At 37.2% G+C, this 19,696-nt stretch overlaps 1 protein-coding gene across 2 annotated transcripts in view; it reads left to right on the top strand.

The window, feature by feature from the left end:
- Positions 1 to 19,696, top strand: part of PDE3A (phosphodiesterase 3A) — a 312,609-nt gene that overhangs the window by 235,410 nt on the left and 57,503 nt on the right. For both annotated transcript variants that reach the window (XM_035707354.2, XM_035707353.2), the window contains exons 3-4: positions 16,652 to 16,909; positions 18,808 to 18,962. In XM_035707354.2, coding sequence (XP_035563247.1) covers positions 16,652 to 16,909; positions 18,808 to 18,962 — 413 coding nt within the window. The remainder of the gene's footprint in view (positions 1 to 16,651; positions 16,910 to 18,807; positions 18,963 to 19,696) is intronic.

Here is a 19,696-nt window from a genome sequence, read left to right as displayed (position 1 = left end):
TGAAATCTTGCCATTTGCAATGACATGGATGGAGCTAGAGAGTATAATGCTAAGTGAAATAAGTCTATCAGAGAAAGACAAATAGTATATGATTTCACTTATATATGGAATTTAAGAAACAAAACAAACAAGTAAAGAGAGAGAGAGAGAGATACAGAGAGACAAACCAAGAAACAGATTCTTAACTGTGGAGAACAAATGGACAGTTACTAGAGGGGAGGTTGGGGGAAATAGATGATGTAGATTAAGGAGTGTACTTGTTGTGATGCTCTGGGTTTTGTATATGCATGTTGAAACACCATATTGTACACCTGAAACTAATATTACACTGTATGTTAACTAACTTGGTTCTAAATGAAAACTTAAAAAAATAAAGTGATTAACTCAGAATTGTGGACATATATATTATAAATTGTGTTTTCAGTACCACCTACTTATCTACTATTTCCATATACATTTGGTAAATTTTTATGCTATATTAGTTATTTATAACCGTTAGAAAAAGAATACTTTATTCAGATTAGTGGTAGCACACAATTTGAAATGCTTACTATGTTAACTCTTACTGTAAGAAGGCCAGAAGAAAGAAGGCTTCAGGGTTGGTGAATGCATGACTTAATAACATTGCAACAGATGTAGTGTTTTGTTTTGTTTTGTTTTTTAATTCTTTCTACTTTGCTACTGTCTACACTATTGGCTTTATCCTAAAGCTGATTCCACTTGTGATCCAAAGATGGCTGCTGGCAGCAATGTGGCTTCTTTCTGGAGGGGGAAGAATTTTTTCTTAGAAGCACTAAGCAAAGTTCCCCTCATGTCTCATTGAATCACATTGACTAAAAACCTATCCATCCTTGACCAAATTTCTGGCCTTAGGGGTGGAATCACCATGATTAGTGTAGAAAGTCAATCACAACATCCACTGTGTGTAGTTTGAAGAGAGTTGAGAACTGGGGCATGTCTCTGGACATATTTGCTTTGATATTAAAATGCTACAATAATCCCCAGGGCAACACTCAAGTCTGTTGACTGATCAACAGCCATAAGACGTGCTTGATGGGCATCTTAAAATCTCTTTAATCTTTTGGGCCAGTGTAGAGTGTGGCTAATGATAGAGATGTGAGAGTAACTTTACATTTTTTTGTTAGAAACCTTGAAGCCAGCAAGAAGACAATTTGATGTTATTTTTAGTTAGATATGACTCTATATTAATTTTAGACTTTAGTTTGTCATCAGAATCAGTATGTGAAAACACTCACTGCTTCTGTTCTGTATTTTTTTTATCATGCTTTGCTTATTTTTTTCCTATGAGATACGTTAATCAGTTTCTGCGTAGTACACTTCCATTCATGTCATCTTATTTTAAGATGAAACAAAAGGAAAATACACTGAAGCAATAGCCAAAGAGGAATTCACTATCTGCTTCTCCCTAGATCCTTCCTCTTGGTCCCCAGGAAATAAAATTAACCCACTTTTTAATCACTTTTATTAATTTTACAAGATTATAATCTTAGAAAATAATTTCTGAAGTTACTTTCTCTTCTTTGTATAGACCTTTGTCATAAGGAATCTGTGGCTGAATCCCAACAAATTGTTGGTCATTTGTATTCCGTCAATATCCTATTATTGCTATACTAACAGCATATGGAAGAATTGACAAAACTAACAGTTATGTCCACAAGGAAGAAAACAAAACTATGACATAAATGTTGAGTGACTCATCATTGTAACCAAATGACTTCTTTTCTTGCTTGGTTTCCTCTTCACTCAGTGACACCTTGTCATTAAACATGAGGGGTAGGGTATCATTTTGAAATGCCTTTCATACAGAACCTTTATAATCCTGTTCAACATCTGCCGATTAAATATCTTGGTGAGTTACTGGGGTCTGTTGACCCGGAGATAATCATATTTATTACCTGAGTGTCTCAAAACATTATGAATATAATAAGATTATAACTAAAACCAGTTTCTTAAACTGAAGTAATTAAACCAGACTTGTAGACAGATGCATTATAAAATTTTATTTTCATTACTACCTAAAAGGAAAATGAAGACAGATGTTTTCCTATTAGCAACAGAAGTCTCTATATAAGAACCACCAGTTTTTCCATCCAGGAGCAAATATTATATGAGGTCTGGCTTACGTATGGGAAATAAGAGAAAAAAGTAAATGACGTTTTTCTTGATGGAGAAACAGTAGTGGGATCTTCCCTAAAAACATAGTTCTGAGAGGAGTCTAATTTGATTTAAAAAAAAAAAAAAGATGTAAAGGAAAGGAGTATAACATGAATTCTCAGAGAATACAGAGGGTGTTAATAAGTTCCTCTTGATAACGAAAACCTAAATTGATGAAGATTAATTGAAGGAAGAGTTTGCAAACTAACAGTGGGTAACAAATTGACAAAGATATTTTATATCATCAGAGGTAAGTGACCATACATAGGGACAGTTACCCCAAAATATTGACAGCTTAGTATTGTGATTAACCCAGATTGTCTGGGTTGAATTCCACCTCTGCCACTTACCATCCATGTAATGTTGGACAAGTAGCTTAGCCTTTTTTGCCCTAGTTTCAAACGTTGAAAGTCATTCATGTTATAATTTATAGAGCTGTGAATTACCTTCTGGAAAATCAAGAAATGATATTATTAACTTTTAATATTTTCCTCAAATCTTCTCTGCATGCAAAATGGTTCACAGGTAAGCTTACTTCATCCCTTAAAACCCGTTAGCAAGAAGCAGACCCTCAACTGCCCAGAATAGCAAGGGAGCTTCAAATTCCCTACTCTTTACTGGGGGAATGGGAAGTTGAGGAGTCTTGAAATCCAAGCTTCAAAATTGAAACGGGGGCAGCCCCAGTGGCGCAGCAGTTTGGCGCCGCCTGCAGGCTGGGGTGTGATCCTGGAGACTCTGGATCGAGTCCCACATCGGGCCTCCTGCATGGAGCCTGCTTCTCCCTCTGCCTGTGTCTCTGCCTCTCTCTCTCTCTGTGTCTATGAATAAATAAATAAAATCTTAAAAAACAAATTGAGACAGGTGTTGGAGCTTTGAGAGTTCTGAGGGCTGAAAATTTTGAGGGAAACTTCAAGAAACCAGATGTATCTGTATTTGAGTGATGAGTATCTTTGTAATCAGTCCCTCCCCCTTCTCTTACTTCTATGGAGAGTTGGATTTTATTTTCATCCTACTTTGAGGAGAAGTATGGATAGTGATAGCAGGGCAGCCGTTTTCAAAGTTGGCCACATGTAGGTGTTTGGAGACATGCGTTGTGAGAAACAACTTCTTCCTCACCTCATAACCAGGGGTGGTGGTGATTCATCACAGGGTTCTCTCAGCTTCCTCTTCAGTCCTCTGATCACTTTTAGTCCTCTGAGCATCATCCACTAGACTAGACTGCAGGATCCTCGAGGGCAGCTGCCAAACTCATTCATCTCCTTGGCCCCGGGGTGTAGATAGTATCAGGTACCCAGTACATTTTCAGTTAATATTTGTTGAGTAAACGATGCGGGAATGGATGTTTCCCAGTGCCTCCATATTTTGTTTTGATACAATGTGTTTGTCTTAAAATATTGCAGTGTGATTGAAATAGGGTGTATTTACAATGTAGAACAAAAATACTATCATACCTATTATTAAGAGGTGTATAAGTTTTTGTAAGCTGGCCTAGAAGTTTCATCACTGTTTATAGTATTACTTCTCTAGAAAAATTCATTCCAAGTTCCAAAACAAATTTGATGTAAAAGCGTTTTGAAATTTGATCTATTTATAAGTTTGGAAACCTTGTTACATAATTTATGGTATCTTTGCTTAGTTGTAGAAACTGGAATTTACTGAGTTTAAAAATACATTTATGAAGTGTTGGATGTTGTGTTAAAACAACTTGGGGCTTTTAAGAGAATCCCTTCACCCTCTCTGTTTACACTGTAGAGGGCTACTACCATGATCTATCAAAAAGAGAACATTTTCTTAGACAGTGGCTAAGACCCAATGTGGATACACTGACAAGTGAACTCCCTACATTTGATTTTGTGAAGGCAAGAGCGTTTGAAGAAATTTTCAAGAGCAGGAACTGAGAATATTGTGGACAGAGTAGAAGAAGACAACTACAGGAATAAATACATTTTTGTTTTCATGTCTCAGTGTTGAATCACTGTACGAGTGCACTTACGCTCTTTAATGTTACTTTCCCTCTTCCCTCCCTGGCCATTCATGCTTCAAGTAGCCTAGTTTCCCACATTTTTGGTTCAGCAACCATGGTCAGACCTGTCGTCTCCTATCCACACCTTTCTCTTCCTCAAGCGCTGTGTACTGTTCGATTACATCATTTTCCTTCTCAGACTTCTTTCCTCACTCAATTACCAGCTCATAGAATTAGAAAACTTTGTCCTTCATTCACGGGCATCTGAAATCTGGCTTCATATTTCCTTTCCAACCTTGTTTTCTGCTAATAAGAAGCAGAAACCTTCTATGCCTGAGAGACTGGTCTACTAATGGAATCTGCATTTGTTCTTCTCATACAAACACCTGACCCTGCATTCTGGCTCCATGCTTCTTCAAGCTTTACTGCTTTCTCACCTGCTCTTCCACTTCCCCAGGATCTCTGGTCCACTTATTCAGTCTTCTTTCTTCCCAATCTGGCTCACCCTGCCTATTTCCACCTTGTTGCCTTTTCGTGCAAAATTTCGTGCTGAGTAACACTGGAAATAACACATAAACAACATATTGGAGCTGAAGTCTCTAACCTCAGCTGGACCTACAGTATTGCCTGAGAATCTAGCCAGCTGTTCCTTCTCCTTTCTCAAATGTTCTTCGTTCTCCTCTGTACTTCTAACATTGCCTACATCACTTTCTCAACAAGGGGCTCATGACTCATCTTCAGAGTTAGATAAAAGCCAAAGTAGAGGAATTCTCATTTCTCACCTGCAGATCTAGTCTTTTTTCTCACTGTTACCCTGGGAAAGGTATCCTCCATTGTGAAGGGTTTCCTTCTCTTGGACCTCCATCTCTTTATCATTCCCACTGTTTGCATTGCATTTGAAACCCCTCGTACTGGTGGGATCTCCCTCTTCAACATTTGTGCTTGCTCACTTTCTAGCTCTTTAGAGCCTCTTTTCCCTCTGGATACAGACATACCTTGATCGCCCATTTTATAGCTAGTTTTTAGGAAAGAATTGTCTACATCATCTCCATTTTCTTCTTTTTTTAAAGATGTTATTTATTTATTTGAGAGAAGAGAAACAGAGAACACAAGCAAGGGGAGAAACAGGGAGAGGGAGAGGGAGAAGCAGGTTCCCTGCAGAGCAGGGAGCCTGATATGGGGCTCAATCCCAGGACCCTGAGATCATGCATTGTCTCCACCTTCATATCTTCTTTTCTTTGCTTAGTTTATTATAGTGTGACTTACAACCACAGCATGTTACTAAAATCGCTCTCTTTAGTGTTACTAGTGACTGGCCAGATACTAAACTAATGAATATTTTTAGAATTTATTAATCTCTCAAATTTCATGGGTCACCACTGGCCACTCCTCTCCTCTTGACAAAAGCATTTGCATGACCCATTTGACCCTACACTCTTAGTTTTCAGCTGTTTTCTCATTTTCCTTTGTGAGTTTCTTCTCTCCCTGACCCTTGCAAAATGATATTGATTATGGCCCTGCCTTCAGTCCACTTTTTTTTGTCTTTATACACTCCCATGTGGGGTGTTGTTGAAATGACCATATCTGTGTCATTGATACCCGGATGTATATTTTCAGTTCAGATGTGCAACTTTAATCATCCTGTGAATGTCACATGTTTACTCAAATTTGAATATCTCAGCATCCACATCAAAACATCCTTCTCCTGTGATTCTGTCTATCTAAGCCATCAGCCTAAAAGTCAGCCTGACTCCTTCCTCCACAGTAGTGATGCTGTCACTACCCTGCAGGGGTTTCTCATTACTCTTAGTAGTTAATCAAAGTTCTTGCATTTGGCTCATGTTCCTGTCATGATGTATTCCCTCAAACCTCTCCAGACACATCCTTTTCTTCTTCTCTTTTTAAATTTGAACATAACTGACATACAACATTATATTAGTTGCAAGTGTACAACACAGTGATTTGATATATATGTATATTGCAAAATGATCACCACAGTAAGTCTAGTTAACATCTATCACCACGCATCATTACAGATTTTTTTTCTTGTGATAAAAACTTTGAAGATCTACTCTCGTACCAACTCTCAAATATATATTTCAGGATTATTAACTATAGTCACTTTGCTATACACAGACACATCTTTCTCAACCTGAAGCACTCTGTACTTCATTGGAGTGTTATCACTAAAAGGTCACTTTTTCCCCTACTTCCAAGCCTTTTAAATTTTTTCCCCCAAAATACTCCTATGTATACCCGAGTCCTTGGCTTGCTCTTCTCCATAGATGTACCAGATTATAGAAAAAAGTGTAGAGTCACTTTTTTGGTTGGCACTATTTTTCTCAGCAGCTTCACTGTTTTCTGCCTAGCAGTTAGGCCAGAATCAATTTGTTAAATTCAATTTTTATTTATGACTCCAGTATTTCAGTGTAACAATTCTCAACATTTTTATTTAAATTAAAATCTGAACATTGAAATTGTGCTAGAAGGTTAAATGTTTCAGGATGGATTTCAGAAAATAGTTATTTGTTTGAAGGAAATACCTTAGACACTGTCATTTGTCTTTCTATATTGTTCAAAGCATAGAACCGGGAGAGAGGATATTTACTTCTCTTGAGGTTTAGAATATGCTACTTACAACTTAACTCATTTTTAATATCATTTAATGCCTGATGATTATCAGATACTAGCCAGGAGTCTGGAGTTAAACTAGTGTAGAAACTAGGATTCCCTTTGTCCTTGTAACACTTTTAGCCTAGAAGAGGAAGATGAATCTTTATCAAGATCCTATGTCAAAAGTTGAAAACTATCACAAGTGCTTATGACAGAGACATTCTAAGAATTCATGTGAGAATTGGTGAGAGATGCAAGATTTCTCTGAATTACAGCTTCCACGGTTTTTCATTTATTTGCTTTTGTTTTGGGGTACTTCCAGCATATGAGTTCCAGGCACTCATGTGGTAAGCAGTCTGGGTGCTATGGCAGCAATTGGAGGGAAGAGCTCCCAGTTAGGCAACATTAGGAGCAAATCAGTAGCATAGATAAGTAGGTGCCCATGAGGTAGGAGAGTCTGGTGATAGATAACACAGGGCAGATAAATGCCAATGAAAGCTCACAAAACTATTTGTGTTAGAATGCATATTTTGATTTTTTTTGTTTTGTCTTATGGACATTCTAATCACAATGCAAAATTGCATGTGGGGCAAGAATTTCAATCAGATTGTGAAAATGGGTCATTGTTACAAAGTTTACCTCATGAAAATGGGGAAGGGTGACAGAACTGAAATGCTTGTAATTGAGAAGAATTATTAATGATGTAATTATAGTTTCACTTTAACAGTGGTCCTGAGAGAGAGAACACAATTTAAAATTTTGTATTACTCTCTACCAATTGTCTTTTGTAAGTTATTCTTTTTTTTGGTCTCTCCCCCCCCCCCCCATGGAAAAAAAGAAACTAAACTCTACCAGTTATGAGGAAGCAGCACTCATTCAAAAAGATCTTCTGACAATTAGAGTTCTTTAAAAAGGCAGAATACTGCCATCTGTTGTTCACTGAAATTGTTTTTAGGCTAAGCCGACTGAGACCTCAAGTTCAAGTTTAATAGCAATTCTCAAAATCTAACCAATCGAAGACCATCAAAACTCATCAACTTTTATGAATTATTTTATTTCAGAGATTCTTAATTTTTCTGTATTTCTAAACTTATGCTCAGTCAGAAAATCCAGTTTCTTCCCCTAACAGAAATAATAGTGCTTTTTATTTATATAGCAATTTATACTCTCCAAGCCTTCCCACCTTCATTTGCATGAGCTGTCGCTGGAAGAGCTCCTTACCCAAATTCCTTGTAGTTTCACCAGCCATCCCCTCTTTTTCTTTCTTTTTTTTTAAAAAAATATTTTATTTATTTATTCATAGAGACACAGAGAGAGAGAGAGAGAGAGAGAGAGAGAGAGAGAGGCAGAGACACAGGCAGTGGGAGAAGCAAGCTCCATACAGGGAACCCAATGCAGGACTCGATCCCAGGATTCCAGGATCACACCCTGGGCCAAAGAAAGGTGCTAAACCGCTGAGCCACCCAGGGATCCCCATCCCATATTTTTCTAATTAGAAGAAACAGAACCAGCCTGGAAGTCAGAGGCAGCTGAGGTTATCTTAGCAATATGGGTGCTTACTAGCATAAATGATTTAATAAGTATGTTTTATTGCCTAAATTTAAAAAAAAACAATATTCTGTGTTAATTGTTGTTTTTTGAGGCTGTGGAGTGAATTTGCTAGTGTCTTGGAAGATACTTAGAAAACAGAGGGGCTGCTTTAACAATTCTTGGCTTATTGACAGATAGATTATGGGGAAATCTATAAGGACACAAGGCCACGTGCTACATCCTGTCTGGTAATGTGGAATGCTCTTTGAACATCAAAAGAGAAGGAAGTTAAGGATTTTGATAACTACTGCATTTTTGCTGTGTCTCACCACTCACATGAGGTCAGTTCACAGCGATGTTAGAAAGTAGTGTGATGAAGGGCCCTATATGTTTTCCTCCTACTGTACATATATATTATCTTAAGGAGAAAAATCCAAATGTAAACTCATATTCCCTGCCAGAAAATTAAAATAAGCAAACATCTGCTTCCTCAGGATGGCATATAGCCAAAGTTCAGCCTACAATGAGTTACTGCAAAATTTTCACATGATTTCATTTTTCAAAAATTTCCCAACCAACTTCAAGTCTAAAATTATAAATGGGTCCTATGAAAGTATAAACACATATGCAATTTTGCTGGCTCTGAGGTCAGAACCAGTAATACACCAAAGACCATTTATCAATCCAACTCACCTTCTAAGTGAATTTAGTACATTAAAGACCAAGATGCTACTCCCTGGTACCCACAGACAACCTCCCAGAGAAAGAGGTGGAGGGTTGGGGTGGCAAAGTGTGCTTTAGAGATGGAGGAGACTGCTCCCAAAAACCCACCAGGCATCTTTTCCCAGCATTGAGGACCAAAGTTGGGTAAGAACAGTCCCAGTGACTCTTTCCTTTTATGTGTCATCCCTTACACTGTTTACTCCTCTCTTCTCCCAACTCCCTCTTCACCCTGAGAATGTTCTTCCCATGCTATGTTTGCCTCCCAGGGTGCCTCCCAGGATGACTAAATAGAAAAAAAAAAAAAAAAACAAAAAACCTTCCAACAATGGAGCTAAGATGCCTGCTTTTAGAATTCCTTTCACATACTGTGTTATAAATTATACCAGTGCAATCAACCGTATTAACTGAAACCAGGACTTTCTGAGAGCCTAAAATTAATCTCAGAACTATTATGAGTATATGGGACTAGGGAGCACAGTCTTTATATTTACCTAGAATAAGAAGCAAAAGTATTCAGGTTTTTGGTTTGGATATTTTGTTTGTGTGATAAAGAAGTTCTGTCTCCATGCTGCCATCACTTAGGAAAAGACTACTAGCCCAGTATATGTTGAAGGCAAACATACGTGCCATGTGCAGAATTTACCACATGATGCTTTCAGTGCAGTAATAATAATGGTGGGGATATATAATATTTATCTAACGTGTCCTGTGGGCCAAGCAACTCTGCTGGATCTTTGTGTGCATGATTTCATTTCATCATCAACAATACTATACAGTAAATGTTATTACCATGCCCTGCTCAGAGCTGAGAAAACAAGCAAGGGAGGCAATTGAAGTTTTTGAAAATCTCAGCAGACCTGAAATTTGGATATAGTCAGGCTGACTCTAGGTCCTCTGCTCTTAAAACCCTCATGTACTAATTCATAAAATAAAAATTGGATATTGATGAAAGGGTAAAACTTCCTCTCTTTTATCCCAGTTCTTTACAACCTTGTTTTCCAACTTCTCACACATACAAAGTTCCATATTACATGATGAAAAAAAGTCTCGTTCCTTTTTGCACCTCATGTGCTAATTCGTAAACCAGACTTTACTTTCTCCATCTTGTTTCAGGGCTGGTAACGAATAGCTATGATGAGTAGCTAGAACTATTTATAATAAATAGTTCCTTTCACTGGAGGTCTTTCAAGTGAAAGGTGTTGGGTTTAAAATGGTGTGGAGCTCTCTTAACAGATATAATCAGGACTGTAATTGGTCTGTTCATTTTAAAAGTTTTAAAGCAGAGAATTATAAAAATTTGACCTTTCTTCTCTGTGCCTCTTGTAATAGGCTTTAACTTAATACATAGGAATATGCAGGCTTTCACAAATCTTTTCCGTGAAGATCCAAGAATGTTTCTCTTTGAGCACATGTCCGCTGTATTGATTAGACTGGAAAGTTGTCTTTCTTCCATGTGCACATACACCAGTGCTTCATTGTACACAACTGCCACCTTCAATTTATTTCACAGTGGAAATGAGTTGGGTACTTGAAAGTATTCTGAGTTCAAATCTTTCAGATAGGCTATCGTTTTCCTTTTGAATGCTCACAGTTTTACCTCTCCTATTAATTTAACAGAAATTGCTATCAAGGCCTCACTTTTGTGAAATGTATTTATGAAGTCTTTAAAGCTGTTCAACTTAGTTTTTAAAGCAACTTTTCTGGTTTTTACTCATGTTATCACTGGTTTATGGATATTTTATTAGCATAGGTAATTTACAGTGACAAAATACAACTGGCCTGAACAGACCAGTAGGGACCAAAGGAAACTGACACTGAGCAAATGTACAGCTCAGCGCTTGGGAGAATTCTATGGAAGTTCCAGGGAATAGCCTCTTCCTCCTGAGCACTGAATGCCACCAGGCATTTTAGCATAGAAAGGAAACTGCCTCAGTGACTCAATAATACGTTATAAGGTAGAGCTTGGGTGAGATTAGCAATCTCACGCTACCTTAGGAAGATCTAACCCAGTTCTCTGACTTTATGGGGGGAGCCTGTGTGCCCCCAGCTGATACAGTATTGCATAGAGTAAACTTGTGATTAGTTTTAGAATCCATCTTAAGTTAAAATGTTAAACAACGTGGCGGTCTGATTCAAGATGTACAGCATCTCAACTAGGTTACGAAGGTAATTATCTCAATTCTGGTTCTTTGGCACTTGCAGCCTATCTTGGAGTTCCATGTAGAATTTTGAAGAGAGGCTTTTATACTGCTTCTGATTCTTTTTTTTTTCCAGTTAGAATAAATTAATGTCCAAAGCAAATGACTCATCAGATGATTTACTAATTCACTGAGGCAGAAGACTTGAGAGTGATAGCATATCTTCCACTTCTTATTAATTTTTTTTAAAGATTTTATTTATTTATTTATTCATAGAGACACAGAGAGAGAGAGGGGCAGAGGCACAGGCAGAGGGAGAAGCAGGCTCCATGCAGGAAGCCTGACGTGGGACTCTATCCAGGGTCCCCAGGATCAAACCCCAGGCTGCAGGTGGCGCTAAACCGCTGCACCACCGGGGCTGCCTCATATCTTCCACTTCTAAGCAGGGATGTATGTAACCCATTTGATGAAGTTATCAGTTTAATCTTTGCTTCAAAATATATAGGATGAAAAGCTATAACTTGACTATATTGGTACTGCCTCCAACGAATTCATCAAGAATCAGATGCATTACCTTCACCCCACTTTTTACACCAGATAGCCTCCCTGATCATTTTGAACAGCAAATTGTTATTGACCTCAATTTTCCCAGTCCCTTTCTGATTTTTCTCGAGCATCTTTTCATTCTTTAAATGAAATGGTATTTGTTGACTTCTTTGTTTTCATTCACCTTGTTCCTGTAGTTATTTCCTAAAACTGCTTAACAGTTATGCCTTTTAGGAATTCCCTCCATCTGAATAATATTTTGACAGTAACCCCAACACGGTGTTGCAATTAATAACCTGGCATGTTACTTAAAGATAATAATTTTATTTTACATACATGCTATTAGTAATTTGATCACATGGATTTATTTGTTGGAATTTTTCAAAATTTGCCTCTTGGGGTAATTTAGAAACTTAGTTGCCTTTCACAAAATGCACATCATTTCTAACCCCTACACATATTCAGAGCTTTCCCTTTCATCATACTAATACTGTAATTTCGAAGTTTTAGCACAGCTGTAGTTAAGAGTGAAAACAAATGTCCTATACTTGAATTGATTAATACATGCTAATCTAGGAGTTACGTTTAGTGGTGTTTATAAGTGTATTTGTTATTGTTTCTTTAACTTCTTATCTATAACTCCAGATTCTCTTGGACTTTTGTTTACAATGAGTAAAGTAACTTGGAAGCAACTAGATCATATTCTGTAGCAAGGCATCTATATATTCACATCCCAGAGATGGTAAAGTAGACTGGTTGGAGATAATGGGGAAAAGGGAAAACATTTTGAGTCCTGTGTGCTTTGAAAAGTGGTGGTTTTACCAAGAGATTTATTTTTGGTTGAACACAAAAAACTACACTTTCCTCTACTGTTTATCAGGCTTAAATTCCAGATTTTCTATTTAAAGGTAGCAATCCAAATTTGGTTGTCATTTAAATAACATCCAGGGAATTAAACTTGCATCTTCTTAAATGTTAAGTATAAATATTTCTATTATAAGTAGAGCTTGCAGAGTAGAATGTCTCATATCACTTGGTCCCTTTTCTTTTTTTTAAAGCAAAAGATTTGTTTTATTATCTCTACCCTAAAAAGACCCAACTGTGGTTTCATGCTTTAGTATAGTTCATTACTGCACTCAAAGATGATTTTGGGCTGTTAGCTTAAGACTTTCCTTTAAAGTAGCTTTCATATAAACTTAACCTTTAGTATTTATTATCACTAAGATTTCATCAGTTAAATAGAATATTTCTGAGCATTTGTTGGTATTACCTAGAAACTTACATTATTTTTAAAGTTGGATAGAGTATGGCAATGTGTGACTCACTCTTTTTCATATTTTGTATCATCTGATTAAAAAAAAAAAAAACTCTATCATCATCCAAAGCCCTTCTCTCCTAAAATTCCTTACTAGCTACTCCTTGGACACGCCTGTGTCTTTATCACTTGCCTACTGCTTATTGAAATAGGGGCCCATCTGTCTTTGAGCGTATCACATGTGGTTAGCCTTGGCAATTTTGTGGCAAGCAAATCTGATTGTTGGTTTCAGATTTTATGCCTCATTGAAGCCTTTAGTTATTTGAGCCAACAAGTGGTGATAACTTCTATGTGTGATGCAACTTTTGACTGTTAAACAGTTCTATTCTTGAGTCAGAAAACCAGTGTAGCAAAGACCTGACTTCATTCCAGTAGTAAGTATACTTCATTAGAGTATCCTTCTTAAACAGTAAAAATGTCCGCTTTTGTTTTTGTGTTTTTGTTTTTTGTTTTTGCTATTTCCTGTATGAATAATTCTTACTGGCATGAATATTTGTTTTTGCTTGAAGACCTTTCCTTTTACAAAAGTGATGGCATACATAGCATGGAAATACATAATGTGCTTATTCTCTTAACTCTTACATAACAATAACAATGACTTAGAATGAGTTTTCAATTCTGTTCATATTTTATTTATTTATTTAAAAAGATTTTATTGATTTATTCATGAGAGATAGAGAGAGAGAGAGAGAGGCAGAGACACAGGCAGAGGGAGAAGCAGGCCCCATGCAGGGACCCCGACGTGGGACTAGATTCTGGGACTCCACGACCCAGACCAAAGGTGGCGCTAAACCACTGAGCCAACAGGGCTGCCCAATTCTGTTCATATTTTAAAGTTACTTTAAAAATTTTTAATATCTGTTTTTTTCTGAATAAGAAATCTGTCTATTACTTAAAAAAAGAAAATGTTATAAAAAAGTCATAACATTAGAGAATTATAAAAAAGACTGTTCTCTGACCAGTAATGCATTAAAAATTATAATTTGAATTATTAGTGAACATGCTCTACTTTTTCTTCAGGTATGTAAATTTTGGGTAGTGAGAACAATCTGAGGCAACTTCTTTAATTATTTATTATTAGAACATAAACTGTTAATTTCATTGTCAGAAAGTCTGAAAATGTTATGTCGTAAAAACAAGTTTGACTTAAATTTTCATTTTTTAAGGGAAACGGTACAATGACTTGTTATTTTAAGTTTCTTAGAAAAACATGGATAGGAATAAATATTACTCTTCTAGAAGGTCACACTGAGTGAGTTTTTTAGAAGCATTGTAATTAGGAATACACTTGAAAATACATGTTTCCAAAAGGGAATGTTAACTTAGTTCAGTGACATTTTTCACGAACACTTTTGAAGTTGATAATGTAGGTACATACGTGAAGTATGTATAATTGTTTATCCTAAAACTATTAGCATTGCACTTAAATTTTTATATTGGTTCATAATAGATATTTAGGCATCCAGAAAGAAAAGAACACAACACAGTGATTACATAAACCATTAAATAATTACAGATATATTTAGGAACATTAGATTAAAAAGTTCAACATGTATTTTGGTGTATTAGTTCAGCATTTAAGCTGTAGAACCAGAGTATTTGTTTGCAGCCTCATGTTTCCATGTTCCAGCTATCTGATCGGATTCTGGCAAGTTATCTTTTATAATAAATATATAATGAAAATGAAATTAATATATAAAGTAGCTACTTGGTAGACTTATGGTGATCAAATGTCAGCTGTCACTATGATTATTATGGATACTAATATTATTCCATGGTAAAAGACATAAGTATTTTATATTGTGCTTTTACAGAAAAATTTATCCATTACTTATAGTTGGTATAAGAGTATACATCTTCATGTATGTTGGGTGTGTTCATAATTCTTATATTTTTCTGATAATAATAATACATATTCACTTTTTTGATGACATGTTTTTCCCCACCAGTGAAGTGGAGTTTATTTTTAACTGTGTTGTGAGAGAATGATGAAACTATTCTTCCAAATACATAACCAAACTTGTAATAGCCTTTTATTGAAAAACTCCAGAATTATTATTATTATTTATACCATTATCGGTATTGAGCACTTACAGTTGCCAGCACAATATTGAGTGCTTTACATATATTTCCCCATTTAATTCTTATCATTACCTTCTGAGGTTGGTGCCATTACCATATCCACTTTACAGATGCAGAAATCACAGCACAGAAGCTTAATGACTTGCCAGAGATCATGCAGATAGAAAGTGGTAGGGTTAGGAGTCAGAATTGAGACATAAGTAGCCTAATTCCAGATTCTCCATCCTGATGGCTTAGTGCGTTATACAGTTATGTGGATTCCTTGTGCCTCATACTGTGGCAATATTCCAATATTAATGGTCTTCTATAGACTGTCTTTAAGGTTCATCTACCCTCTTGGACTTGACTCTGCCCATGCTCTCCCTTGCTCTCATGCTTTCCTGATGGCATTTTGGCCTGAGCAACAGGATTGGGAACATTCCTGTCCTCTGTTTCTGTGCTTTTCCTTTCTTCAGCAAATAATGACTCTCAGTCTGATAGGCAGTTTGGAAAATATGACCGATGTGTCGCAGAAAACCAGAACCAAAATTGCTATTCTTACCAAGCACAAGAAAAGGAAGGACAACATGTGAATTTGATCAAAAGCCAAAGGCTTTTTGGGCCTAGCTATAGTATTAATTAAGTAACACCATAGGGAGACCTGGGTGACTCAGTTGGTTGAGCATCTACCTTCGGCTCAGGTCATGATCTCAGGATCTTGGGAACTGAGCCCCGGAGTTGGCAATCCCAGCTCAGCCAGGAGTCTGCTTCTCACCTCTGCCCCTTCCCCACTGTGTGCGCGCGCGCGTGCGCGCGCTCTCTCTCTCTCTCTCTCTCTCGTGAATAAAATTGTCAAAAAAAAAAAAAAACCCATAAATAACTACTGTATATCAGGCTTAACTGTAACATTACAGTATTACTAAATTTGAAAGTTTATGGTATATTAATGTTACTTTTAGAATGAAGTAACTTTTAGAATGAATGTTACTTTTAGAATGCTTCTAAATAAGATGCATTAAAATGTTGAGCTCTTCATAAGGAGTGGCTGATAGGAAGTTTTTTTTACAATTCTCTGAAACTTCTTGCCTTTTTAAAATAAATATATATATTTCTATTTATTTTAGAGAGAAAGTGAGCAAGGGAGCATGAGCAGGTGAGGGGCAGGGGAGAGGAAGAGAGAATCTCAAGTAGAGTCCCAGCTAAGTACGGAGCCCAGCGCAGGGCTCCATCTCAGGACTCTGAGATCACCACCTGAGCTGAAACCAAGAGTCAGAGGCTTAACCAACTTAGCCTCCCAAACCCCCAACTTCTTCCCTTTGAAAAACTAGTGTTTATGTTTTTAATTTCTTCACATATCTCCCACCCCTCCCCAAGTTCTAACTTTGAGATATGTGCCACAAACACAAAAATGACAAAAGCCTTGGCACATTTTGGCAAAATTTGAAACAGAAATGGGATTTGGATGTTCCTTTACTGCAACCTCAAGGAGTCAATCAGCCCAGTTTTCAGAAAAAGCCCCATTTCAGTGCGGGTACCTTCAGCTTCAGGCCTTTTTCTCATTGGGTGTCCCTCTGTTTGGTGTCTCAGTCTTCAGGAACCAGTATTACTGTGGATATTGCCGTGATGGGTGAGGCTCACGGCCTCATCACCGACCTCCTGGCAGACCCTTCCCTGCCCCCCAACGTGTGCACCTCCTTGAGGGCAGTGAGCAACCTGCTCAGCACCCAGCTCACCTTCCAGGCTATTCACAAGCCCCGCGTGAATCCTGTTGTTTGCTTCAGTGAAAATTACACCTGTTCTGATTCTGAGGAAAGCTCTGAAAAAGACAAGCTGGCTATTCCCAAGGTAGGTATTAATGACATATCCCTGGAAAGGTTAAACCTTTTCTTTTGCTTCCTGGTTCTGTTTCTTGTCACCACCAAACCCAGATGCAGATTCATGTCAGTGACTCGGGATGTGTTCCTCATGGTGATCAAAGTAGTAAAAATTTAGAGGTAAAGACTTGTGTCCTGATACCTAACAGCCTTCTGTAAATGAAAGTTTTATCTTTTGGGGTTGCTTATTTTTTTAATTCAGACTTTGAATAAATTTCTACTTCTATATACCAGGTTCTGTTTTGTGGGCAAGGGATATAGCAGTGAGAGGCAGGGGCAGGCTAAAGCCCTACTCTGTTTAAAAGCCCTTGCTCTCTGAAACCCAAAGATCCCCTGCTCATGATTTCTTTGTGTGGTATCCTTCATGGTACCCTCCTGGCTTTCCCAAATCCGAGAAGTTTTGAACTCAGTTTTAATTGATTTTGGATTACTTTGAGTGAAAGATAGCCTTGGTGATGTGTAAATTCCTTCTTTTTATATGTAAGATATAAGAGTTTTATAAATGTCAGCTGTAAGAAATAGGATCCTACACCCAGCTTAGACCTTGCATTAGTTGAAAATGGGTTATATTAAAGACTGAAAAGAAAATCAGAATTTAAGTCATCTCTGGCACATCCTGTATGGTTATCTGTTTAGTAAGTAGGCATCGGTCCTCTTGAGCCTAGTGGTCAGTCAGCAACACCCACAAGTTAGCTGTTGTGAGTCTCTGGACTCGGGAATGTGTGTTTCACACAACTTTATCATTAGGTATTTACATAATTTTTTTTGAACACCTGCTTCTCTGAGAATGGTATGGCTAAGCATGATGTGACAGTAAAGGGATAGAGAGAGATTTACTGTTTCCTTTTAGTCTCAAAACTGACAAGAAGTGAGTGAGATTTTCAGGTATCAGTCCTGGTATTTATAGTGCTTACTGTTAATTACCTTCTGAGATGCATATTCAGATCTTTAAGAAATATGGGAAACTAGGATCAGAGCTGTTCTGGAATCTCAAAGTGCCTTATACTTCTCAAGAGTTTTTGCTATCTTCAGAAGACCAGAATGCATCTTTGTAAACAATGCCTATGTGATTTGTTTACTAGGAGTAACTAGCCACAAATACAAATGGGTTGAGCTTTGACCTATTATATTGCTGTGGTTGTATTAGAAGGATGCCTTCACTTTAATTTTTAAGGTGAAGACCGTCTTCAAAGTGCTGGTGCTCATCCTGATAAGTTCAGAGTCTTGCCTCCGTGCCATTGATGCCATATATCCTGTTTAGGGTATCCCAGGAGGAGAAATAGTCATGAGAGGGCTACAGGTCATCCTGTAACAGAAGACTCAGCTAAGATGAGTTGGTACTGATGACATTACCCTTATTTGTGATGTCTAAGTCCTGCTAGCCACAAGAAAAGTGGTGCATTTTGTGAGTTACATCTTATACTCACTTCCTGCCTTGTGTAAATCAAGAAATTAAATTAATAAACACTTTAGTGTAAAGACTATTTTTCAAGATGATAAAAATTAATCCATGCCCCTAACCTCAAAATGACTTTTGAGGAAAAAACTTTTGTTCACAATAACTAATATGTATATAATTATGTATATTTCATTAAACTAATGTAAATATAAAGTTTTCCCAAAGGTAAGTGACTCTTGATCCTATAATTCCTTAAATCATCATCTAAATGAAGTTCCCAATTGTTAATTTTATAATATTCATTCTTTTATTGAATTCCTGAGCACCCAAATTTCAGATAGGTATTATTTCAGCCAATACAGTTTAATAAATTCACTTCCAATTAAAAACCCATTTTCTCCCCTTGTATTATACAGAAGTTAGAGATCAAAAATATGCTTGGTAATAAAATCAGCACTCCTTCTTCCTAGCGCCTGAGAAGGAGTTTGCCTCCTGGTTTGTTGAGACGAGTTTCATCAACTTGGACAACCACCACCTCAGCCACGGGCCTACCCACTTTGGAGCCTGCCCCAGTACGGAGGGACCGTAGCGCTAGCATCAAACTTCATGAAGCACCTTCATCAAGGTTAGGCAATGCTCCTTTCACATCTCTTAGAGAAGTTACTTGCCAAAAGGAATTATAAATTACAGTGGAAAGGTGGCCCAACCAGTTATTTTTGGTTGGAGGCCCGCTTTGAAAATGAAGAAAATATATGGTTTAAATGCAAAACACTATACAAATTAACATCAGCTAATTAGGCTTGAATTGTGTTGCATGGTCTTACTTATAAATGGGAACAGTGACTTGAGGTGATGCCTCCCAGTGTGACAGGATGGGAAGAGGTGAGCCCAGAGTAGAGGTAAGCTAGATTTTATGTAGACTGAGATTCATATTAAGATTCTTCAATCAAAGGCATCCAACCTGACATTTGCACATTGTTGTTAGATTTCCCCAGCCAGACCAGTTATCTTAGCATTATATGAAAGGCAAAAGATCAGATCAAAAAATGGATTGTCATCCTAAGAGCATGTGGATATGTTCAAACATTTGGTAATTTAAAGTTTATTTAGGCAGAACACAAATTGGTGATTGCCAGAGATAGGAGGTGGAGTGTGCCAAATGGGTGAAGGGGCTCAAAAGTTACAAACTTCCAGTTATCAATAATTGTGTTGGGGATATAACATGCAGCATAGTGACTATAGTTAATAATGCTGTATTGCACATTTGGAAGTGGCTGAGAGTAAATCTTAAAAGTCCTCACCACCAGAAAAAAATTTTTTATAACTGTGTGCTGATGGATGCTAACTAGATCTATTTTA

The sequence above is a fragment of the Canis lupus genome, chromosome 27 (assembly GCF_003254725.2).
Source record: "Canis lupus dingo isolate Sandy chromosome 27, ASM325472v2, whole genome shotgun sequence".
NCBI classification, from domain to species: domain Eukaryota; kingdom Metazoa; phylum Chordata; class Mammalia; order Carnivora; family Canidae; genus Canis; species Canis lupus.
The sequence above is the reverse complement of the archived record's forward strand: the minus strand, read 5'-3'. Positions and strand labels throughout refer to the sequence as shown.